Source organism: Balearica regulorum, chromosome 14 (assembly GCF_011004875.1).
Source record: "Balearica regulorum gibbericeps isolate bBalReg1 chromosome 14, bBalReg1.pri, whole genome shotgun sequence".
Lineage (NCBI taxonomy): Eukaryota > Metazoa > Chordata > Aves > Gruiformes > Gruidae > Balearica > Balearica regulorum.
The window spans coordinates 20,150,637-20,177,384 of NC_046197.1; the positions used below are offsets into that span (position 1 = coordinate 20,150,637).

The 26,748-nt window shown below is 41.8% G+C and overlaps 1 protein-coding gene and 1 long non-coding RNA gene across 2 annotated transcripts; one reads left to right on the plus strand and one right to left on the minus strand.

The window, feature by feature from the left end:
- Positions 1-1,318: 1,318 nt before the first annotated feature.
- ZCCHC10 (zinc finger CCHC-type containing 10) lies at positions 1,319-14,287 on the minus strand. Its single transcript, XM_075766256.1, has 4 exons — positions 14,230-14,287; positions 10,314-10,475; positions 6,648-6,689; positions 1,319-3,162 (listed from the first exon to the last, which is right to left on the minus strand). The coding sequence occupies exons 1-4, from the start codon at positions 14,268-14,270 to the stop codon at positions 2,895-2,897; spliced, it is 513 nt and encodes a 170-aa protein (XP_075622371.1). The 5' UTR covers positions 14,271-14,287; the 3' UTR covers positions 1,319-2,894.
- Positions 14,288-14,370: 83 nt separating this feature from the next.
- LOC142603814 (uncharacterized) lies at positions 14,371-25,517 on the plus strand. The gene is made up of 3 exons (XR_012837689.1): positions 14,371-14,942; positions 16,384-16,580; positions 24,464-25,517. It is a non-coding gene; the product is annotated as an uncharacterized LOC142603814 (long non-coding RNA).
- The last annotated feature ends 1,231 nt before the right edge of the window (positions 25,518-26,748 follow it).

Sequence of the window (26,748 nt, forward strand, 5' to 3'; positions counted from 1 at the left end):
ACCAGACTGCATCAATCACTTCCCTTCAAGTAGCAATAGCAGCTTTATTTGTAATTGGAAAGATTAAATTGAGGTTGTTCAGAGCCACACAAGTCTCACGTAACTGCTTAGTAAACATAACAATTCCTAGTTAGTGGGGATTTTTTTTTTTTTTAACATTAATGATCTTTTGTACTTAACCTAGAGCTTTGGAAGGCAGTTAAGTAATTAAAGAAATACCTTTCCTGTTGAAAAAAGTTTGATTCAAAGCATCCAGTAAGAAATCAGGATGGGATCTAGTGAAAGATGAACTGGCAAGGCTCTTGACAGGCTGGTGGGTTTTACTCTGTAAAATAAGAATATTTGGAGACAAGTTAAACAGAAAGGGCAATTTAAAAAAGCCAACAAAAATATTGACTCTGAAATTAAACATTTTTTTAAAATTCTGAGTACAGAGGGATTTATGGTTGGTGTCGGAGTTAAATCAGCAGTTGGCAGCATCAGCCAGTAAGAGCAGCAAGCCATCTCTCTGAATCTCCACTCACGAGCCAACAGCAGACCAGAAATTAAATTAAGGTTCCTTAGTATCATCTGTAATTCTGTTACCTTATCCCAGCTCCTGCTGACAGAACCCAACATACACAAGTGCTTCCTTTTGCCTTTGTGAACAGACCCAATTCGCCTGGCTGTAGACACCAAACATCAACAGATGTCCAAGAGACCAGCCCTCTGAACTGAATGACCAACTTTCGTAATTAGTTGTCCGAGAATCTTAAACTTCTCTTTTCTAGGCAGAGACAACTTAACAGGCGGAATATATGTCTGTGAGAAGCAGTGCACTTCTGGCGAAACCATCTACGCACAAACGCCAGCAGCGCTAAAGAAACAAACGTACAAGATGGTCTTAAGGGGACGGCCAGGGCAGCCAAGCCTCCATCCCCATCGTCTCCCTTCTGCAGGACCGCCTGTTCCTCACCACAACCCCCTGCACATCCACGCTGCTGCCCAGCCCAGCGCCTGCTGAACTAAAGCCTATATCCCTCGTAGCGTGGGACCCGCACCCAGGTGGGCTCCGCACCCCTTCCAGCAGCACCCACAGGACGACGAGGTCCCCGACAGCAAATTCGCCACCACACTCGCTCCAGTCATCACGTGGAGCCTGCTGGAACTGCTGGCGATGCACTTAAAAATTCCCATATTCCAAAGGACTTCCACAAACCTCCTTAACTATTATACAGCACTTACATTTGGATTTGCAGTAAGCATGAATGTAGCAACTACTGTTTAATAATTTATTAACTTTCCCATTAAATGGTACATTCACTCAAGAAGACTTAAACAATTTTCTGGTAATTTTATTTACAGTCTGCAGAGTGTTCTGTAAAACACAATAATGATTACAGACTAAAACACACAACATACATATTTTCAAACATTTAAATAAGCACAGTTTATTCAAAATTAATTCTACACACTACTTTCTCCATAAAAATATAAAAAATAGTTTAGTTACTATATTTTACCTAAACCAAGATATTCAAGAATTCTTCCACATGTGATGCCTCCTCCCCAAAAAAGGGTACTCCAATGATAAGAAATTTAGGAGACTGCATCACAAATTAAACTACTAATGCCAACTGCTTCAATTCACCAAAAGAACAAATAACTTCCAATTTGCAACCAGCAATACTTGTTCTGCAGTATGTTTGGATTTTGCTTTTGTTGGGTTTGGGGTTTTTTGCACTAACTTGCTTCTCCCATGCCTGATTTTCACAAACACGTACGCGCTCTTACATAAAAATAAGGGACTGATTATACCACAGACTATAATGCCAGTCACTGTGTGCCCGACAACACGGATTGGTAATCTTGCATTACGCAACCATTTTTTGCAAAAATATCAGAAGGGAAACACTTTCCTTTGGGACCTCTGTTTAAAGGCGACTCCTTTTCTTACTGAGCAGCCAGTGAAAATAGCCTTTTTCCTATCTCCTTGAAAATAGTGCCCATTTTCGTTCGTTACTACTATTTCTCTCGTTCTACTGACCGTATTCTGTATGGAAAGCTAATGGAGTTCTGAAAAACACCCACTCAAGCCCTTCTCACACTAGGATACATTTAATTTACAAAAAAGGCACAAAGATGAAACTCCTAAGCAGCATCAGTCATAATTCTTCCACTGTGCACTTTTCCTCTTTCTTACAGACACCGCTGCAAAAGACACTTTGTGTCTCAGAAAATACTACAAATGCATGAGCTAAGGAAACGGGCGAGTTGAAAAGACTAAAGCCTCTGTACAGTACAAGTAGTATATTGATCATTAACAAATGAACACTATTTAAAGTTTTATGTTGCAGTTAAGACTCGACCTGGAAGCATCAGGAAAAGCCGTCAGAAAAAAAGCTCAGCAGCATATAATACATTTGTTAACAGTGAGATGGAAGGCCCTCTGTGTGCAACATTGTGCATTCAGTTTCAACAATGACAGTGCTCTACAGCCAGCAGGGTAAAACTTTCGCTTCTAATAGTTTAGAGGATTTTCTAAATGTAAGTGAAGCTGTCATAAACAGATTAGTAGCATATGATGCACAGCATTATCTGTGATAAAAAGCTTTTGCTTTCCAGCATGTAAACATCCAGGTTAGTGGACCTTAGCTCATATAAACAAATCTGATGATAGATTTTTGAACTAAAAAAGTAAAATTTTCCATAAAAGGATAAACCACAAAAATACTCTTTCAGTAAGTCTCACGTGCCATTTAATACCTTTCATGTCCTATGAACAACTATGCAAAACATTTAGAAAGTTTTAGCAGTAGAAATGTTGACCAGTTAAACTGCTTGGCAACCATGTGCTCAAAACATCTTTGAAGAGTGTTATCATTCACTGAACAACAGTTCTACACTGTACCGCACTATTTCTTCTTCTTTTTCTTTGGTGGCTCATCATCAGAGCTACTGTCTGTGCTGCTGCTGCTACTGCTGGAGGAACTAGAATCTGATTCGAACTCTGAAGAGGAGGAAGTACTACTCGAGGATGGAGAAGATGAGGAAGTAGAGGAGCTCTCATCACTGTCACTGTCATCAGACGAAGAGGAGGTAGAAGAATCTTCACTGTCAGATGAGGAATCGCTAGCCGAACTGGCACTGCTACTGCTGCTGGAACTGGTGACGCTTTTAGATCTGAAAGAAAACAAATACACAGATGAGAACAGGCCTGCTAGAGACAGCATTCAATACACAGTGTTCTTTGTACTGTGCTGTAATCCAAAGATCAATTCTTTGGTCTGAAAATTTCCAGGCCTGACAATCTAGACAAATCCCTGTTCCTCTCCCCCAATTCTGAACGAATGCATTTTGGCCACTTGAGCAACAGCAGAGTGACACCACGTACATGAGGTAAGCCCAAACAGGACTGCATTACTGTTCACAGTAATGAGGAATGTCTACTGACGTGGCTAAATAGAAGAACAAGGCTGCAGGAGAAACATGAATGTCCTGTATTACTAAAGCCTTGGGGAAAAATTATCAAAGAAAATTTTTTGGTGCCAGCACCAGCACACCACTGTAATAAGAGGGGAAATTTTGGCAATGTCAAAATCAGTGGAAGTTTCATCAGCAATTTCACAAATGTCAGAACTGTACCCAACAGAAAATATTCTTAGATTACTCGTGGCAAGAGACCCCAAATTACCTGCCACTACAGGATGCTTATGTCTTCAGAGTGGAAGACAAGGAGTGGTAAAGACAAGGAGTCCAAGGTAAAGACAGAATTACGAACATAGCAAAGTAGGTATCTGTATCCTCTGCAATTTTTTTTTTCATGTTTAGCCCTTAGTGAGACAGCTTTTTTTCCAGATCAAGGTCTCTGATTATGTAAGGCAATATGAATTCCAAGAAAGTACAATTTAATTCTCCCATAGATCCTTCTCCAAACAAAGTGTAAAGTATTAATTCACCCTGCTTCCCACCAAGTCAACCAAACAGCATCCAAAAATGCTAGATATAACAACGCAGAATCTTCTTTCCATTGGAAAATTAAGGTAGTAGTTCTTTATCAGAGGGTTTGCTTAAATATTACAACTCAGGAAATGCCGATGTTAAGGCTATTAGAGAAAGAGCAATGTTTTTTCATCATATCAGCCATGGTCATGTCAGCTGACAAATCTGGAAGCATGCAGTAAGCTATGAAACCACTGATGTTTTTATAACATCTGTAATCTGTTTTCGCTGTGCATGCAGACACAATGGCTATTTATTACAGATAAATCCATAAGGGCTGGTTAAATACAGACTTAATGATTATGAAAAACTAGTCTTAAGATGAGAAAACAACAACAACAAAGGGCTAGTAGTTTAAATCAAAACAGTTTCATTAAGATGTACAAACCCATTTAGACGGATGAGAATCAGTCAGAGGATCCTCTGAACAACAACTTTGACTGAACTTTCTTTTCCTAATCACCTTGCACAGAATCCATAGGAGCAGTCCATGGACCTCCATTATTTAGGTTATAATCTGAAATCCACTCAGAGAAACATCAGAATATAACACTTAATACTGCTTCTCGTAGAGGAAGGCGATAGTAGATTGATGAGAGAAGAAACAAGCAGATACTTGTTATTGGGTGATGCAATATGCGGCCTGTTGGTGGTTACAGAAGGAGGATGGAGATGGGAGCAAGTAAAATTCACTAGTTCTCCTGGTCCTAATTAGGTGATGTGACAGCCCAGATGTTATAGACTGGTAGATCGAAGATCTTTGGGTCTACTACACCAATGTAAAAGCACAAGATTTCTCCAGCAGAGAAGCTTTCATTCTCCTCAGAACAAGTTCACAAATGTTACTATCTTGTATGATTGTAACACATGCTATCAGCCCTCTCTGAGACTTTTTGTCCTTTCTAATCCTATTGCAATCATCAAACAACCCCAGGTGATTTTAAACTTGCTACTTAGATCAAATCTACAGTTTTGGGCACAATCACAGCTGGGTGCCTGAAGAAAGAAGTGAATCAAGACATGATTTTACCCTTCAGACAGGTAGATTTAAGTAGCATGTGATCCAAGCATGAAGTGGGCTTTCAACTAATAACTAAAGTATGCTGCATGGGAACATTGAAGGCAACGTGCATCCAGAATACAGCTCCGTGTCACCTGAGGTCATAAGATTGTACAACCGCTGGTTTGCCTGTTCCTGTTTTTCTGGTTAAGCCTGTAGCCTGCTTATTACTGTTTATATCAAAACAAACATACAGTATGTAAAAGGTTAGTGCTCACTTCTGCCAGAACCCTAACTTTTGCAATTTTTTTTAATCTAGAACTTACATATTCAATGGTAACACTTTGCTCAATTTTCTGCATTTAATTCTTCCTGTATCATAATAAAAATATAAATAGCAAATGATCTGGAAAGAAATTTATATTGATGGATTCGGTGCTTGCATAAAAGCAAGATAACAATTCAAACCTAGAAGAGTTAAAATTTTAAGGAAAAAGTGACCATCCACCCCCTCTTCCATAAATTCTTTTGCTCTTTTTGGTTTTGCATTAGTTTAGACCTCAAATACTCTGAAAATCATTACGCCAAGTAGAAGACTGCAGCATATGAGAAAGCTGAGGAAGGAAGAGGTTTGAACTACGTTGTTCAGACATCAGTTAATTTACAATCTCACTGGTCCCATGTAACTCAAACAGTAAATGGACACTGAGAAAGGAGCCTTTGATAAAACACATTCTGATAGTAGAACGAAGACTCTCACCAAGAAGCATTCCAATAAAGCCACATTCCACATGACAGCCTAAAATAAAGGTGTGTTTTAAAAAACTGCTGTGGCTTATTTAAAGGAAAAGGCCTTAACAAATCTTCCAAAAACTGTTTTTAGAAGATTAGATTTAGAGACAGAGAACAGTCAGCTAAATGGGAAGAAATAATGAGGCGATTACTGGTCAGACATCCCCCATAAGTAGAAGTCGGGACCTGATTAGCAGGAGTACTACAGCCAGGGTTCCCGCTGATCCTGACAGGGTTTTGCTAATAAAGACAGAAGCGAATTCCCAAGCAAACGTTACTGCAAAGTGAAGTAGAAATAAAGGAGAAAGAGTTCTTGCCTCAAATTAGTACTTGGGGGGGTATTTCCTGAATTTTGTTTTGGTCTGGGATTGGGGGTTTTTTTGTTTGGTTTTGGGGTTGTGGGTTTGTTGGGGTTTTTTTAGATGCTTTCTTTCATTCTCTAGACAAATAGACAAAGCTTCTGGGAGACACAGCTGCTAGGAGCTAGGAGTGAAAAGGAAGAGCAAGATGGGTAGGTGAAGCGATTACCAACTGGAAAACAGTACGCCAGTCTCACACAATTGTTTAAAATATACTTGAACTTTGAGGCAGAAATAGGAAGATTTTTATTATTAAAGCAAGATCATGTAAGAGATAGGACAATCAGTAGGGAAAAAAGCAAAGGACAAAGAATTTAGAGTTTTTGGACAGGGAGGAGTAGACATTCTCCAAATGTCTGTGTACAAATGCCTGTAACAGGCTAAAAGCAGTAACATCAGAATTGTATTTGCAATATTGACTTTCCCCACATGCCCCTTCCACATTGCCTGCCGCAATACCCAGTGCAAGATCACACACAAAACACCTGCACAACTTGTCTTTGTTCCCCACATACCTTTTTTTCTTGGTCTTCCTTTCTGCAGTACTTTCTCCAGTGCTAATTAAGGGGGGGGAAAAACAATGGCTGTGATTAATACAGCAGGACAATTAAATAAATAGTAGCACAGTGGAGCTGAGTTTAATATTAGAAAACTGGTATCCCACCGGCAGAGAGCCACATCACCCAAAGTTCATTTGGCATCTATTCTCAGCCACTATTCAAACCAGAAAAACAACAATACTTACAAATGAGGAAAATAAATAAAAAAGCAGCAGCAATTCACCCCTAATTTTCTCTGTTAAGTATGCTTTACTCTTCATATTATATGGACAACAACATTTTGGGATGGAAAAAACAGAGGAGATAAGGATACCAAAAAAAGTTCTGTGTGCCTACATTTAGCAATAACTGAATCGATTGAAACAAAGGGTAAAACAATGAATTAGTCTGTAGTTTTAACCATGTATTTCTTTCAAGTGCAAAAAGACACAGAACAATCTATTTATACTGATGCTTTTCAGCTATTTGTCTTTCAGATTCCCACGTTCACAGGAAGTTGTAAATGACACAGAAGAAAGTTTCTTTTAACAAAACACTAAAAGATTTTCTTTTTAAACCAGTCTTCACTTCTGTTTGGTTTTTTTTTTTAAAAGAAAATAAAATTATTTCAGTCAAATGTACCAGTCACCTGCTCTTCTCCATCCACTGCAGATATACAGCACATAATTCAACGTTGGAATGTACATGTGTGATTAAAGTAGACCTTCATCATATACTTGTAACATGCTTAACGTGCAACTGATCTATGAGGAAGTTGTACATTGTTTCATAAACCAGGATACTTTATCCTCAACTGAAACCTATTACTGGAAGCCATCTTAAATACACAGAAATAAAAGCAAAAACTGCAAATATATCTCATTTAGAAATCAGACAACAGCATGTGTTGGAAAAGACTCCAGAAAAGGGTAGAAAGAAGAAAGTGTTAAGTGTAAACTATATTTCAATAAAAGTACTCAATGCCATCTGTATGCCAGAAAAATGGGACTTTTCAATTTTTTATTTTCATGCATATGGTATGAAAATATTATAGTTGCACAGAAGAGTTTTCCACACTCCTCTCAATCTCCTGTGGGCAAAAGGAAGATTCAGATTTTGAACCAAATTATAATCCCTCCTGACTGCTGAATGCTGTTAATATTTATACTCTTGAGGCCTTATCCCCTCACCATAGGTAACCAGGTGTTTCACAGATAGGAAAATCCCTGTGAGCAAACAGAATTAGCTCCCAAAGCACATTTCAGAAGACAGGATCTAATTCAGCCTTGCGTAACCCGGGCACAGGTCTTGGCCTCCCTCTAGCGTTTAACGTATGGATAAGTATAGGAGTCCACTACTCTCTGGAACTACGCAACTAGAGGGGTCAGTCCCCTGCAGGTCAAACAAATTTTTTTCATGGCAGTTGGTGGTTTTCCCTGTGGCACCACACTGTCTCCAGAACCATAAATAAGACTCGGAGACCGTGGGTTTGGTTCAATGCAGTAACATCGCTAAGGAATAAGCATTTTCTCACCATTCCTCCCCTCCCAACTCCTACTCTAGAACAGGCAAGCTGTGGGCTTTACTGAGGCCAGGAAGCGAAACCTCCATGATGTCTATCAGAATCACGGGGTCGATACTGGACAAACAGATAGATCCTGGAACAACTGCTGAAAGGAGTTAATGCTGAAAAATCTTGTAAGTGGCTCTCAAAAAGTAAATATTAACTTTATTAGACTATGTTTGCCTTCTGGTTAATGATTCATTATTAGACCTTTAAAGACGATGATACAAATACTTTGAGGCAGACCTGTAGCAGACCCAACTTCTCTGCAGATAAGAAATAACCTTCCAAAACAAGCTACGCAGTAAGTAAAAGTGTGACATTGGCATCTAAGGAATTGGATGCCTCATGGCACAGTTAAGGAGCTTCAGAGAGCTTATGATGATATAACCAGTATGAATCCAGCCCAGTTTAACCAGGATTAAAAACTGTTCCCATCAAGGATTACTTAATCTTTCTTTTATGAGATGACTGCACACCACATACCCATCGCACTGTGGACCGTTACACACTCAAAAACCTCCAGTCATGGCAGACGCTGCACCAGCCTGTAACTCTATAATATTATCCTATATGCAGACTCAAGCACAACAGCCAGGCAACAAACAATTTTGCCCTCAATTCACTATCTTCCAATGATAACCTGTAGAATTCAACAGAAATAGGGTAGAAAAGGAACAAGGAAGAGTCTTAAATTCAATCTTTGTCTTAAAAATCTTGAGTCTCTGCAGAACTGTTGCAAAGTCTGTCTCCAAATGGAGCAAGTTTTAGAGCCTAAGCGCTCCTGAGTTCATATCTAGACTACTAGGGGATTATAATTACTTCAGAACTACTCATTGGATCAAAATTAATTTCAAAACCAAACACTTTATGTCACTCTTAATACAAGCTAATGGGCTTCCACTTAAGTCAGTGTTTCAGCACTCTGATTCCTATTGCTGCCTCAGTTGACGCAGCTAAGTCAAACCAGACCTCTCTGCCAAAGGTCACCACCCATTTTCTTTCCCCATTAAGATAACAGAGCACAAGGTGTGAACATTCTTCCATAACTCACATCCTGGCAGCAGTGATGACCTACAGCCAACACACTGAGCTGCAAGTGGCAGCAACAGGGGGTATGTTTCCAAATCCTCAGCAGTTCTAGCTGCAATGGCTGTAAACGATACTGTCCCTCAGTGCGGCTGAGGCAACAACTCTTCAGCCACCACAACTAAATCTGAGTTGCAATGGCAGAATGGAGACCCTCACACATAGAAATATCATGGAAAACTAGTGCAGCACACTAGTTTTCTCTTTGTCATCTGCAGCTGCTTGTTAAAACAATTATTAAACTTGGGGGAAGCATTAAAGTCTACTCGGAGCAAACCGGAAAGGAAAACACATTACGCATGCAGAGTTTTGCTTAGATTTTTTCTGTTTAGCGGCAGGTATCTTTCACTTCCTCAGATGTCAAAAAGGGAAATAATTGTGCAATTCAGGGAGATGTTTTTACTTTATGCTTGAGAGTTAAAACCACCTGATAGTCCAACTCTCATTCACCTATTTAACCACCACAGCTCATACTGAACCATGTACAGGAGTTGTAGTGGCACAGACCTGGTGGCAGGTCGTATCCAGAAGACCCGGTTTTAACTGCACACTCTACCAGCAAACCTAAACAGAAGTGAAAGAATTGCTTCTCTGTTATAAATACATTTGCAGCCTTCACACACACCTGCTTGTGCTAGCACACAAACCTATGACATCAAGTAACCAAAGAATTCAGGAAACAGTACTCCATTACAAAAAAAAGGCTCCAACTATTTTAACTTTAGCTTACTGCACTTTTTTGTTTCACACAGTTCAAAAACGTTTAAGTGTATTTCAGACAAGCAGGTGTTAATGAACAACATTTTAATTTTGTGGGACCTGAGTGTACATATTCCACCTAACATACAAACCAGCTCTAATATTAAGCAAGCATCACACAGGCTGGAAGAAAAGATGATGGAAAATAGTCTGGGACACCATCTTTCCCACCCACATACAAAATTACCTTTTCATTAATAAACTAGACATTTTCATTCTGCCAGTCTTACCTTTGTTGCAGTAATAGCCGCTTCTCTTTTTCTTTAAGAATTTTCGCTAATTGAGCTGTCCTCGAAGGTCTATGCAGGTATTTTCTCTTCCCTGTACATTCATACGTCCAATGTCCAAACTCTAAACATTTCTGACATCTTACATGCTGCTTGTTTGCCTCCCTATAAAAATGCAGAATTGCTTAAGTGACTGATTCCAAGTCTGTTCTACCTATTGAAAAAGTATTTTTTTTTAATTATACGGATTCTTAATGGTTTATGTAGTTATGATTAAATCAGACATTCATGGGTGCTTTAGCTGTTATACATCTTAAATCAGGACAAGAACAGTAACAGAATTTAAGCAAACACATTTCCATTTATTAAAACATTCCCATATCAACTATTTATGAAAGAGAACAAAGAGACACTTTGCCTCTATTCCAGAGCATCAGCTTAAGTCTTCTTCTGCTAAAGCAGCAAATGCTGAACTACTGACATCAACTGTCAACACACTCATCAACTGCACCAAATTTCCCTTTCAGTTTTACCCTAGCTGCCGGTTAGCCTACCTTGCAGTCTTCCCTCACTCTTAAGATTCCACAATTTCCCACTCCCTTCAAATATCATAAACAACGCGAGCATTTTGAAAAACGCTGCTACGACCATTCATGTCAGTGAACAGTGATTAATCCTATCACCAAAATCACATTTTGATCAACTTAATTGGCAGAGCTTTTAGCATTATAGGGTAGAATTATACAACAATTATTGGGAATGATTACGCTGCATACAGTTTGTTACTATCCAGTAACTGCTTATGGTTCTAGCTTGCTTCAGATAACTAATTGAAATCCTGTTTTAGAATACTGTTAGCAAAAAGCAGGCAGCTTCATTTCCAAATCCTAGAATTTAACACAAGTACCAAACTGCCAAATTCTCACAGACAGCCTAGGATTCTGAACAGGTAAATCAGAGATGATCTTAGTTGTGGCTTATTTGAATTTATTAAGATTCATTAAGGGCTGGCACAAGGTTTACCATAAGACCAATCAGATTCTTGCTCTCTTTGCACAATGTAAATCAAACACTTCACTTACTACTCTGTACCATCCAAACACCTGAAGTATTTGGTGAGCATTTTACATCCACATTTCAGTTTTCATCCTGTGGTAAAATCCTTTGATCATTTTTAGAAGCCAGTTAAGGAAGAAAACTCATATTTTCATATTCTAGCTCTTACTCCACTATTCTGAAGCTTTGCAAAAGCTGTTTTGCTATCTTCTCACAGGCATCCTCCTCCTTTACAAATAAGGAAACTCATACAGCAGTCAAGTGACTCACTCAAGGTCAGAATCACAAATTACTTTTAGAGCCAGGACTGAAATCAGGACTTTGTAGCTTCCGTACAGTTCACTACAGCTGCTGTAATTTATTTCCACCTTCTATTATTTTTCCAAACACCAAACCACTAATTTTTCAAGGCCAGCCCGTCTAAGCTATCTGAAATTAACAGCTCTGGCTGAGGAGGTTCCAAGACTGTTAATTTAGTATTTAGAGAGCATGAAGAGCAACAGACTAGCAGTGAGCACTTTTCTCTCAAAAGGAGTGTTGCTTTTCAACACGAGGTGTGAATTGCTTCTCTTTCAACTCTAGCCATCACCTTTTGCGACAGCTCTACTATATCTTGAAGGGAATCTTGTTCTGAACATCCATGCCTTTTTCAATGCAAAGAGTATTTGGCTTCATAATCTAGCCTTAGAAATACTAATCTAAATCAGCACTACAAAACTAATTAAAATTGCAACCTATGCTGCACAATTAACTCAGACTTGAACAGGAAGCAGTATATCTAGTAACAAACAAAAAAAACCCCCAACTTCTTTGAATGGTTCACTTTGTTTTGCCTTGGATTTCTGGCTCTGCCGCAAGAGCTACACATAAACAGAATAACCATACCCCTTCTCTTCATCTACACAGAAAAACATTCACTTTTTTGGTTTTGTACTCCAAATTAGCCCAGAGCTGTCTCTGCTGGAACAGAATGGCAGTTTAAAGCAACAATAATATATTTCAGTATTTCCAGGGCTTTGGTACTACTCATACGACCTGGGCAGACAACTCTATGCAAACTAAAATGGTAAAATCAAGCCCTAGAAGCAAAGTAATTACCAGGAAAACAGATCAGAAGAGCTCAACAACTACAGATCTATAAAGACCATATCAGCACTAACAAGTTTTAACACTAATGAAAAGCACAAGACTGAAGTAAACTTTTAACAGAGATCAGTGATCACAACCTAGAAGCCAAGGCTGGCAGATGTACCCATGAAGAACATTGCAATATAACACAAAATGTAAGAAATCATTCCTTGACTCAGAACAAAATAGCAACTTAAAAGAACAAGTACTGCATAAGTACTTTGAAATTCCAAGCTGGTTTTCATTGGAAAACAGGAAAGAAATTATACTGATCAGTAAAAAAAAAAAGAAAGACAATGCAGAAGTCATCCATATTCTATCCAACTGTTATGATCAGACAAAAACCCAAACACACTCCAAAAATCAAAACACAAGAAATAAATTATTCTAAGGAAGACAAAAATAACCCAAACTAACAAACAAATGAAAAGCCTGCACAAGTAATACATGAGAGTGAACGCAGGCATTTGCTGTACTTAACATCAACAAGCAAAAATGTTCGCTGTTCCTCATTTTGGTGCTTGGCAATCAGATTCCTTTGGCATTGTCCTGGTTTCGGCAGGGACAGAGTTAATTTTTGTCCTAGCAGCGGGCATAGTGCTGTGTTTTGGATCGAGGATGAGAATAATGTTGATAACACACGAATATTTTAGTTGTTGTCAAGCAGTCAAGGACTTTTCAGCCTCTCGTACTGCCCTGCCAACGAGAAGGTGGGGAGGGTGCCCAAGAAGCTGGGAGGGGACACGGCAAGGACAGCTGACCTCACTACCCAAAGGGATATTCCATACCATATGGCGTCATGCTCTGTATATAGCTGGGGGTGGCTGGGGGGCGGCACGGCTTAGGAACTAGCTGAGCATTGGCTTTGGGTGGTGAGAAATTGCGCTGTGCATCACTTGATTTGTATATGCTTTTATCATCACTATCATTATTATGCCGTTCCTTTTCTGTCCTATTAAACTGTCCTTATCTCACCCCACAAGTTTTACCTTTTTTTCCCCCAATTCTCTCCCCCATGCCACTGTTGGGGGACAGTGAGCGAACGGCTGTGGGGTTGTTTTAGTTGCCGGCTGGGTTACAGTACAACAGGTATTGAGAATTACTTAAATGTAATGTCTATATCTGAAGAAAGATTGCTCGTTTGGAGTCCCCCCCCCCTTCTTTTATAGTTCTGTAAACAGATCATAACATGAACCTAGAACTTATTTTTTAATCTGTTTAAAGTCCACAAGGAAGATCAGTAAATGCCTGCATCACAAGATCTTACACACTTCACTGAAAACTATGGCATGCTGACACCTGTAAGGTAGCCTCTTCCCAAAGCGCTGCTAACTAGTGTTAACACCAGAAGCGAAAGTTTGATGATTTCCTCTCCTTTTCCACAATCCTTTCACTCCCACCATTTCACCGCAACAATGTCACTAACCGGGTCGCCCCAGCCGCACTTTGCAGCTGTTTCCTTACAGACGAGCGGCACTCTGCCTCGGACGCAGAGCACCTGCGAGGAGGGGGGCTCTGAGCCCTCAGAAAGCGCTACGGCCCCCCGGCCCCACTCGTGGGGGCCGCCCCCGGCCCTGTCCCGGCCCCGCTCCCCCGGGTCCCGCAGCTGCCCCTTCGCAGCCCTCTCCCCGCAAGCGGCTGCCTCAGGGTGCTGCCCCACAGGGTCCCCCTCGCTCGGGCTCGCCTGTGGAAACCCCCGCTCCGCCGCAAGGCCCCTCCCGCCCGCTGCACTCACGCCTGTCTCCGAGCGATGAGGCGGTGCATGGGAGTCGCCATCTTAGCGGCCAGGCCGGGAAGTGAGGCGCGGGCCGCGCTGCATGCCGGGCCATGCCCTCCGCCGCCTGCTCCCATTGGGGGACGGAGCGGCCGCCACAGAGAGGAACTCCTCTTGCGGCCAGAGAGGACGCGCTGGGAGAACCGCGCTTTCCGCCCCGGCTCGCCTGCTCTCGCGTTGCCATGGCACTGGCGGGGCGGGAGACTGTAGGCCGCGGTGGGGTCTGTCACGGCCCCGCCGGGCGGCACAGGGCGGCCCGCGGTCCCCGTTCCGGCCGCCTCATCTCTGCGCTTTCCACCTCGTCCAGCCAGGTTCCCGCTGTCCGCTCCGCTAGTCACGCAGCGCTCGGTCGCCACGGCGCGGTGCCCAGCGTCTCCTCAGGGTGCTCGGCCCTCGGCGGCCCGGCCCCACGCAGCTCTCCGCCGGGCCCGGCCGTCCCACCCTGTCAGTGCCTGACTGCTGCTTCTCTCTCTCCCTTCAGTCAAAGTGTTAGAAAAACCTGCCTCCCGCTTTAAAACTTGTAATTTTTCTTAGAAGGGATGTGTTTTAAATACCCGAAACCAGCAGTGGAACGGACTGTGAGACAGCCCATCTCTGACCGCGTGTGTGGCTGGGGGAAGCCGGCTGTTGAAGGCTTTATGGCGGGTGTCGGCCAGCAGAAGGGAGCTGGAGAGGTGAGGAAGAGGGGGGTCATTGGTCCAGGTCTCTCCTGCCGCAGGGCACCACATCGAGCTGCTTTAGCCAGCGAGCAGGCCTGACCGCCGGCGACTTTGGGATAGTTTCAGCTTCCTTAGTCCACATAAATAATTCAGCGTAGCTGCAGGTAGCCTGCTACAGCTTCTCAAGAGCCGTGCAACAAAGTTGGGAAGGTTAATAGCTCTCTGCTCATAACATGAAGGCTCCAAAAAATGATAGAAAGAGCTAGATTTCAGTAAGGAATAATTTAACTCATTATCACTCCTAAAAAGTTGCAAGCATTTACTAACATATTAATCTTTAGCAGGTCAGATTTTTATACCCCACACTGACAGAAAAAGAAATCTCAGTATAACTGAAAAGATTAATTCTTCTACTGGTACAGTACGTAACCACGGCTCGTACTCCATTAAACATGAATCTCAGGGCCTGAGGATACTGATAAGTGCTGTTCGTGTTGTCCCAATGTGTTCTATACTTGATTGTAAGGAAATACAGTTCAGATGTATCTAGGAATCATAAGGCAAATTCTTTCTCCCACTCCATTCAGCCCAAGAGACTGTAGTCTCCCAGCTATGCCAACAGCAGCTCGTATTTTTGGCTCCTATATCATCTCCTTATAGTCTCTGGCATGGGAGGAGAGGTCTAGGGATAGAAAAAAAGAAGAGTAGCAGCGGCTGGCGCATTCTGACGGCACATACCTGGCAGGCAGCCCCTTGGGAACCTTTGCCAGCTGGCACAAATAGAGCAGCCAATATCCTGAATTCAGGGAAGCGAGGAATCTGACTTCATGTATTGGCTTTATCAAAACTCATTGTTATCTCATGGCATCAGTTTTAAAATAGTATCTTAAATTTCATGACAAAAATCCTCAAGAAAACATTTTTAATGCTGAATTGTGATTACTTCTGCTATTACTATCCTGGAAGTACTTTATATCCAACCATTTTCAGTATCGATTCAGAACTATCGGAGGGACAATTGGTAGGCAATAAGTGGGCATTCCACTGGACATTTACATTTAGTGGAATAGATGAACTGTCACCGATTTGTAGTGGTTTAGTATCAGCTATGTAGCTCTTTCAAATGTGCTTCTCATGAGTTGGTGGCATTCATTTATTATATAAAATAAAAATACATATTATATTAAGTTCAGTAGAATCCAACTGTACCAGTTGGATCATTACTGTGTGCGGAACTGCAGAAAGAGGGTAAAAGGCAGCCCTTGCTGAGAAGAGGTCACACTTACCTCATACACGATGCAAGGTGGGAACATGGTACAACAGAATTTGGGGGAGAAAAAATAGGAATGTAACGGTAGTGAGAACAGATGGCTATACAAGTTTATATTTTAAGCAATTAATAGATGTATAAAAATATGTCATGTATAATACAGCAATAAAAATCTGATGCTTTCAGGTGATGAGTATCTCGGGTCTTGAATGAGCAGGCATGTGACATAGAGGTGTTTCACCTCTGCTGGTCCTCGATCAAGTCAAAGCCAGGAGATCCCCAAGTCCGACCTTCCCGCTGTGTGTCACGTCACAGTTACAGCAACAGGGATGGTAACAACACCTGCTGGGTACAATGGCACCAGTTACATACCGACGGGGAAGGTAAGGTACTGAGGGGTTCTGTTAGACAACTCCAACTCATCGGGATTAATTACCATATGACTAATTGTTGAATATTCTGGTAGATCCTGTCTCCAAACTCTGTTATTGAAACGTCTAAGGCTAGTGGCTATTCCTGTATGCATCATGTTTTCTTCTACATCTGGCACTTCTCGCGGTATCTAATCATTGTCCTGTTTTGGGTGATGCTCCACAGCAACCTGTGATTAATCCTATCCGGCACCTTAGCTAAATTCTGATCTGCGATGCTGGTATGTTATAAACACAGCAGAGTTTGGCCTCAATATTTGAATTTTGACATCTGGCATCTCACTTTTAATGGAGAAAGTCGGACAGAAGAATTTCCTGGTTTAGAATTGACTAAGAAATTTCCTCAAAAATGCAAAATAGCTAAGAGCAGCTATTTATAATAAATTCCTGTCTGCTGATCCCTTTTTTACCTCAGTATCACTTAAAATCTTGGAGTAAGTTACACCAATAGCAATATCTGCACTCTACCTAACAACATTTGGTGCTTCTGGCACCTCTGCAACTCTTCTAATGATAATGCAGCAGAATGACTGCATGTTTCCTAAATTTGCTGGTATAGCAAGATTTCCGACACATGTCAGATTACTCCATGGAGCATGTGGGCTTCTCCTTACACAGAGTCATCAAAGATGTACCTTTTATTGGAACAATCCACTTCAAATCCTTCTGCCTGAGGAGTTTGAAAGTGTTCTTGTGAGTTGAAAGTCGTCAGGTTCCTACAGCCTGAAATCTCTGTTTCCCAGCCAGTCTTTCATTCAGAGGTAATTCACCACGGGGCTAATGAGCACAGCAGAGGACGCAACTCTGAGACTCCCCGGATTAATGTGCAGAGTCATTGCACAGCGCTGGCTTCGCTCTCAGGTTCCAGGGAGCTGCTGCTGCTCAATGAACTGACTGTGCCCATAAATCCTGCTGTTCACATTCTGTTGCTATTTAAAGTTGCAGTGTCATTAACCTGTTTCTAAATATGCTGGGCAGGGAAATTACTTTCCAGTATGTGCCCCTCTCTAGGCAGGAAGGGGAGGAGGTATGCAGACATCACAGGAGAAGAAAATGGGGGAAGTACAGAAGGTTCAGTGGCACCAACACTGAGTTGCCTTGTGTCAGCTCCCAAGACCCTTCTCGCTACACTTCCACCCCCCCAGCACTTTTCTGTGCGAGCATATTACTTACGAAACCAAGGTGTCAGACTTTTTGTTAAGGGTCTATACGTGAAACTGGAAAAATGTTGTCAGAGCTTTCTTTCCATGGCTTGGGAAGGATTGAGTCCATGAACAAATGGTTAAAACTTCATTGTCAAGACTGCTGGCCAAGCGTGCCAGTTACCCAAAACTCTGATCAGTCTTCCAAAATTAAAATTAAAACACAATTCAAATTGGACATAGAAATAATAATAATAATTAAAAAAACAACAAAAAACCAAACCACACACCAACAAAAAAAAGCAACCAAAACAAACAACCCACACTGACTACCGAATTCCTGCATGTAGAGCTGTTGGCATTTTCAGCATCAGAGAAAACTAAAAGTGAGAGGCAGACACACAGAAGGTCCTTATTCAGGCAAAACTGTAGGCTGGAAAAAAATCTCTGTGATAAGGAATATAGTCAATAGATTTGAATCACTCCCTGTCTAGGATTTCCTGCCTCCACTCAGTTGTACCTTCAGTTAATGCAAGTTTACACAGGGTAGTACATTAAGGTAACACATTAGAGTTGGCCAGGTTGCTTTGCTTCTCTGCAGAGGAAACAAGCTCATGTGAAACTCTGTGTTACAGCTTTTGGGTACAGAAACCAGATCTTTTAAATTTGCCTCAGGTACTGCTAAATAGCACTACAGTCGTAATGTAGATGCAACCTGAGATACTGGCAAGTCTTTTGTTCTGCTTTCAGTGTTTCCTGATTCAGGACAAAAAGTAAAAACTTTGACACTGCCTATGGAATAAAATGTCTGAAAGAAACGAAGTGATCTTACCAAAATGGGTTTTATTTCTCTAAAGCTTTTCCTGATGCAATTCATTTGCCAGGGCACCTGGAGTTTGAATTTCCAGATAACAACCTAATTCTTGGCAAGAAACAATGCCACACCTGTGGTAGAGCTGCAGACTGAAATCCAAGAGCAGGGCAGGGTGTCTGGGGTGGCAGAGCTTTACGTCAGGACCTGACAGAAAGTGCTTTAACAGAAAGTCTGGGTCAGCGCTGAGCTGCTGCGCATTTCGGCTGGGTCTGAATCCACCAGGGGTTACTGAATCAAATTTAAATATGCAAAGGAAGGTTTTCTCAAAGCTTTTCTACCCTTTCCAGATACTGGTTGGCCTAATAGAATATACTGTCTCTACCTACAGAGACTTCCTTAAAAAAACAGCCAACCTATAATGAATAAAATCCCAACGTTTCTCTTTATGACAAAAGCAAAACCAGAACAGCCGAGTGAAACAAGCATTTCTATGATGGTCTTCTCACATTGTGCTGACTGGTGGATTTCAGTGAAGCGGCCTCAGCACAGCGTGTTTCAGCACATCAGGGTAGGGAACTCCAGGTGAGATCCCGTCTGTCATGGTATTTCAGATGACTTGCTTGTGAGAAGCAGAAATATGGGAATCCCTTCCTAGGCATAAAATAAAGCAACGCAAACTCAAAATCTTTCAGTTATGTTTCTCTCTCTTGTAACTTCCCAAGGAAGATGGGTTCCCTTGTTCCTTCTTCTGTATTTTCCTTGCAGTATGAATTGCTGAATGTATTATGACACGACATTTGCGTGGTGAAAAGGGTCTCCTCTTTGAGCAGTCACAAAAAGTATTTGTTTCAACTACTTAACAGGTAATGTAAGATCTGACAAAAGAAAAACACTTGTGAAATACATAAAATTAGTGCCAGTATGGATGTAGGTCTGTTCTAGTAAAATCGATGCAGAAACTCAATAATATCGGTAACTAAGAGCAGACCTTGGCTTTATGTATTAAAAATCTAGGCTTGCATAATATCAGACTCCTTTGGTATCCACCATATAAACAGGCAATTAGAGGACAGTGCAGAAAGCTGAAGGAAAAACGATAGCCACGCTAGTTAGTGTTCACATGAAGGAAGCTGTTTGAGCCTCAGATCAGATTAGTCTTCATTAGGTCAGCTGTTGTAAAAATAAATTGAAAGGGATAATGCACCCCAAAACTCTGTAATCTATATAGATGCCCAGCCACAGTTCCCATTGAAATAAAAAGTAAAAAAATAGGCTTTATTATTAGAATGCATTTAAATGAACTTAATTTATGATCTGTGAACTTGAGACAAATTCCCCTTTTCTAGGGCAGGTAGCACTGGTGTAGCGTTGCTAAGGGACTGGTGGTGTTATTTGGACAGTACCCTGGGCAAGGGCCTGCTGGGTGACTGCTCCCTGCTCCAGCCTACAAAACTCTGCCCTATTTTTAGACCCTCAGCTCACATTTCAGCGGACACTAAGTATCTCTGTGTGTCAACAGATCACAAACGTCTCCCGATGGAGCGTAAAGCACGTCGACGTAGCAGGGACGTCATTTGTGTGTGCAGTTTGTGGAAGCTTACATCATTAAATATGTCACTGGAATGTATTAAATCGATTTAGCATAAGTTCAGATGTTTTTCTTTCCTGGGCAGCCAGCCAGCAGACCGCAGTGTACAGAGGAGGCTCATCGGCAGGCAGAGGGGCTCGGGACGGTGCAGCCGTGCTGCCTGGCTGGCAGTCTGAACCCAAATGAGACAAGAGGCCAAGGCTGTCACCCAGACCAAACATGTTTGAGGGGGTTTGTGGATAGTCTGGATGGAGAAAATGGGGGCTGAGCTCCCATCCGGTGCCCAGCCATGGCCCTTTGCCCTTCTGAGATGGGCTCACAGGGCCAAACTCCAGTATTTGTCAACAGTACGAGTACAGGCGCCACAGGGAAGGGCATGACAAGGAGTGACAGCAGCCTCAGTCCTCAGTCTTTTGGGACTTTTGGAGTACAGAGTTCAAAGTTACCCACTGAGTACCACTGCCACTTCAGTTATCATGGAACCATTTCACAGGATCCCATCTATACACCTATGCTGATTCATCTTTAAAGCTGTCTGTTTTCTTCCTCCAAGCTCTCTTTAGCAGGCTTTCCAAAGCTTGATTGCTCCAGGATCCCCCTGATATCTGAATTAATTTATTAGTGATCAGTTTATCCATTTGTTCCTGTCAGCCGTTCTTTAGTACTTATTCCCATCCCCATTGTGTTTACAGGCAGTGATTGTATCCCCTTTTGTACTCATTCCACTCATACGAGGGCAATCTCCATCTGTAGTAACAACTGCCCGCTCCCCTGACCATCACAGTGTCCCTCCTGGGGCTCTACTCAATGTTTTTGAACGTGTGTGACAAGAACTAAGCCTAGTGTTCCTCCACATACAAATGGCACTAACGCTTTCCTGTCTCAGCTGGAGATACCTCTTGCATCTTAAGATACTTTTTTCTTCACGTTTGCACAATACTTTCCACCCACAGCCATCCTCTGATCAGCCAGGTTCTGTGCAAGTCGCTCTCCTCTGCCATTATTTCCTACTGATGAGCTTCCAGTTTCTAACAGATTTTTTTTGCTCTTAGTTCACATGTGCATGACGTCAGTCTTTGTACCACTGAATTTCCTTCCAGTCTTAGTACTCCAGTCATCAGGATCATGCAGTTTTCCATTGATAATGGCTCCTAATTTTGTGTGACATCAAAAAACTTCATCACGGGTTTAAAATTTCTCTCCTAAAGCATTGCATTCTGTGAAGGGATGTACACTTACACGTAGCATTGATAATTTTTTTTCTTTAATGTAGCCACTGTTTCATATTTTGAAATTATATGACACCATCTTTATCAATATGTTAAAAATTCTTTCTGCTGGACTTGCAGCTCAGTTCAGCACCTCCAGAATTCAGTGGGGAGGCTGACACCGTAATCACAACCTGTCTGAATAAAGCCTCTCACATTTTGCTGCCACATTTCATGAACCAACAAGCTGAGAAGTACCTTACCTGTTTAAAATCCGTTCACGCAGGCAGGCTGCCCTGAGGCACTAATTTCCAATGTTAGGAAGTATATGCAAAACTATGAACTAGCCTTAATTATATAATTACGATGAATGCGTAATACGCAACATCCAGGAGCAAACAGTTGTTTTGGGAAACATTTGTATATTCTTTAGACTTACACGTTTGTTGCTATAGTGCCTATCGCTTTCCCGTATTATTTTTCTTGTATCCATTTTCCCTCCTTTTATCTATTTGCTTTTGTTACGTTTCTTTGGGAAATTTTTGGTTGGTTGTTTTAGGTTTTCTTTGGTGGGCAATTATTCAGTTCTGATACTTCAGTAGCTGTGATGGCTGAATTTCTAAACATGTGAAATCTAATTATCTTTCAAGTTTGATGGAAAACTACAGAAACCAGAATAAGAGGGAAATTTATCTTTTCAGCATATATGTCACTGCAAATTGTTGAGATAACTGCACTGTTGAGAACAGGTCCTGAGTAACCTTCTGTAGCACTGAGCGGTAGGATTTTCTGAGAACTGTGTTATATGTGGTATGATTCATATCAGAGTTCGGGGCAACATGATACTACAGATACCCTCAGCTGAGGAGATTGCAAAGCCCATTTCTATTTGAATATCCCAGAATAGCACGATGACCCACCCATTAGATGACATACAATGACTATTTCCAGCAGGCCAAAGAATAGCCTGGGACAGAGAGCAGCAAGGACTTATTTTAAGCCCATATTCGTTTTCATATTTGCCTGGCATTAATGAATTGCGAGACATGCCACTGTAATCAGACCCTGAAGATACGAGGCCACTGTAGTTGCAGATTTGCAGTATGTGAGCACTTGCCCTTAAGTCGCACATCTATTTCGCATACGGCAATAGAAAAAGGAGGATGCTTAATCTGCCGGGCAAGGATTTATCGGTGAAGTTCCCCAGAGGAGTAAGTTTGGGGAAGTCTTGAGGCTGCAGACTGAGATCTGGACTGACTAAGGCACAGATCAAGTAAACCACTGAAGGAAAGCGTGGTGAGGATACTTCAAAGAACAGACTAAATCACCCATAGCATACAAATGAACAGCAATGCATCAGTCTTTTCCTCATTTTTTTATACCCATGGTTTTTGAGGATTACATATGTGTAATGCCTGCCACACTACAGAAGACCCGTTTGCAGCTCAGAGCAGTGAAATGGTATTGAGTATATCAACAGCAAATTATTCCTTCTTTAAAAAATGGCCACGAGTTTTAAGCCACGTATTATCATTACGTTTTGAATACATTCTCTGACTCATGTTTTCTTATATATAGCAGTTGTGGATCAAATATATAACTGAATTCTGAAAGTCTTGAGCATATGATGCGATTATGAAACTTCAATGCTTTTGCTGTTTTGTTTACATTATCTTCAAAAGTCTAAGGATTTCTGAGACATTTTGTTCTTAGAATAGTTGCCATCTATTTTAAAAGAGACAAGCTGCATCTTTAACAGCCCATTTTTGATGATTCTTCTTCTGGCTCTTTCTCCTAAATTCAAAAGAAAATTACTGATTGTGATGAGAGAAGAAAACAAAAAGTATTCAACTATTTATCACTTTACTGATAAGCAGCTAAGTAGCAACATGCACAATATTCAAAATGACAAACACAGTATGTTTAAATAAGGAATATTTATGTCTGGTTGGGTGTTAAAGAAAAATTCTACCAGACGTGAGTTACCCTGGGTTTGCTTTATTGCAGCGCTGGATGCACGGGGGAAATAGCTCCACCAAACGTGCATGCCAGGTGATCACCAACATACAGGTTATATAGAATCAAAATATACATATTCATTATTTTTCCGAGAAAAGTAGCAACATGCACAATATTCAAAATGACAAACACAGTATGTTTAAATAAGGAATATTTATGTCTGGTTGGGATTCATAGATTATGTATTTAAGTGCACAAGAAAATGGCAAGTTACTCGCTCAGAAGAAGACAACGTCTGCCTTGATGTAAGAAATGAAATTACTTCCTTAAATTAATGTGGCAAGGTGCTGTGCTACCTCATAGTTGAATTTTGCTTTGACATTTCTTAATTTACCAAGACATTTCTTCTACTCATACATCTCTGTTAAAAACAAATGCATCAGTGCTGCAAACCCAATTTGAAAATGTGCTAGAAAGCTTGTGAAAGCAATGATAAACATGCAGATTTCTCCCCATAATTTCCAGCACATCAGGTTTATTTATTCTTGATATTCATGGTCCAGGTCTTCTGGAATAATTAGATCCCATGACAGAGTTTTAAAAATATAATATAATAAATACCTCTGTTAATTAAAAGCTGAAGACCACTGAACTTCAAATTCATGAATTCTTGGCAATTCCAGGCCAGTGTTAACTCAATTTCAAAAGCTCATGGACAGTTTAACACAGAAAGACTTAAACAATCCAATGACTTCGGTGCATGCCCCAGCAGAGGACCTATATATGGGACCCCATGAAACAAATCCCAGCTTGGAAGTCATTTGAAACAAGTCTGCATGCTGTAGACATGCTCCTTAAACATCTGCAGAGAATTGCAGCAAAGTTTTCTGCCTCTGTATTGGATCTAAGAGTTTGTATTTGTTTGCCAGGCGAGGGAACGTGAAGCAGCAGAGTCGCTGGGGCATCTGACTGCGCTGCAGCCGGGCAGGGACACACATCCGTGCGCTCCAGGGCCCAGGTCAATCGTACCTCTGACTGAACACACCACGCTGCGGGTGGAGGGTACCAAACCGTGGCACATGGGTTATTACAGATAACTAAACTTGTGTCTCTTCTTTCTTTAGCGCCTTACCGTTGTACCGGGGAATGGACGGACATGCAACTGAAGAATGTGCTTATAGATCAGGCTGTGCATTATTCCAGACATTTTTTCTTCCCACTCTTTGTATCTCCTTTTTCCCCTCTCCCTTTTCACTTCTCTCTGCATTTTAACCACCACATTGGCATAGGCAGGCTCCACTTCCCAGTTTCCAGTTTGCTTTCCATGCTGACATAAGCAATAAAGAAATTAAGGTTTACCTTTTGAGTATCATGTTGTTTTAGATCACTCTTCTGAGGGTAATTGTCACTCTCTAATAGCAATTATCTCAGGCTGATACAAACTAGGCAGAGAACAAACACTGGTTTGTTCTGAACTCCCACTCGGAAAGATCACTGCCACACCGAGGGCTAGAAATGTTGACCAAGGTCTGATCTCAGCAGGCATATCTGTATTGGAAATTGGATTCAGATGAGACAAAGATGCTTCTGTTACTCCAAGTCCTTTCTGAATGCAAACCTTGTCAACTGTGTATAGCTGGTCAAACACAGGACCATATGGGAGCAGAAGAGCGGACGTTGCCCACAGCGCTCCCCCAGCTGCAAGGCACAGAGCTGAGAAGGGCGAGCTGGCTCGCAGCACCATTCCTGGAACCATCCACTGCACGGCTTCTTCCAGCCTCAGGGCAGGAGGCTGCTTCACCGTACTGACACCGCGGAGCGACACTCGCCGAGTTAAGTATAAATGCCTTGGTACTGGGAGACCCACGCAGTTTTCTGCAGGATTCTCAGTGCCCTCAGCAATGACTGTTTTTGTAACATGTTGAAAGTGAAAAATCTGTGGCAAAAGGAACAGCCAGTCTGAAGTCAAACAGGATTCATCAGAAGTTATAGAAGGGGGGAAAATATCAAAAAAAGCATGCATAGAATAAAAAAAAGCATATATAGAATCAGCTACTTATCATGCCTTCAAAAGTCAAGCACTGTCAAACTCGCAGGTAAAGTCCAGTAAGTTGAGTTACCCCAGCTGGTACTTTACTGTTTCATTTTACAGTCGTGCTCTCTACTGCAAATCAGTCTTCACCAGGGAAGAAGTGATAAAGCCTTATTAAAAAATATGTATTACAAGAGTTCAGGATAAGCTATGTGTCTTTCAGCTGTCATCAAATCCTAATTATTTCCTGGAAATATTTCTTACAGTCTTTTCATCTTTTGTACATTAGAAGTCTCATTTTTTACAAGAAAAAACGTTCAGAAAATAGAGGAGAGGGAGGAGAATCATGGATTCTGTTCCACTTGAGACAACTACATCACACCATCTCAGGTTTTGAATTGATGTATTTATTTTTCCCCCGGCTGAGGGGGTTGCATAGGCAGATCAGGCCAGTTTGGGCTGGCTGGGCCCCTCTCTCCCACCTCCCTCCCCTCCCCACGGGCAGCATCTCTGGTGAGGTGCCAGGGCCGTGTCCTAGCCCAGTGGCAGCAGCCACACGTGGCCAGCAGCTGGTGGGAGCCCGGTGGGGCTCCAAGACAGATCCCCTCCAACGCCAGGCTCTCAGCTCCCCGGCCCCTCCACTGGCAGGGTCTCTCCTTTGGAAAATGAAAGTGAAAAAACCCCCAAAAAACAAAAGAGGAAACTGAAACTGGGTGATGTTCCTTCTCGCTGTCCACTGTGCCGTGGGTTTGTGTTGTACAATATTCTCCAGGCGGAACAGCAGGCTGGTTTCGTTCCTTGGCACCTCGCTCTATGCTCAAGGACGTCCGAGGTTAAACACTTCATTATTATTCTGTCATTAGCACCGTGATGCAATTCCCAGCCCACCAGCAGCTGCCAGAGCGGCGTCACTCAGCACGCTGCCAGGAATCGCAAACACGCGGGGCTGAGGCTACTCAACAGTCTTTGGGGCAAGAGTCCTTCCTGCTTTAAATATTGGATTTCTCTGCCATGTGTTTTCTGTATCATTAAAACGAGGAGCAGCTATACTAAATATAGGGCTGGGAATTTGGAAATGCACTATTTATAACACATCACATTGCCATATTTTAGGCACCTTTTATCTCAGAATTAAAACCATTGCCAAACATTGTTTCACACCAGTCATGAATGTAAGATAAGTATCAGAATTAGGCTTGTGTTAGGATGAATCAGCCAATCCCTTGTGCTTTCTTCCCAAAACGCTCCCCTGGAAGAACCCTCCCTTACCTCCCAGCAGAGCAGTCGGCCCAGCCTCGTCCACCCTCAACCCACTTCCAGCCTCTGGGACTACAGAATGTGCTGGAGCCTTTAGGGATTTTTTTTTAATTATTATTA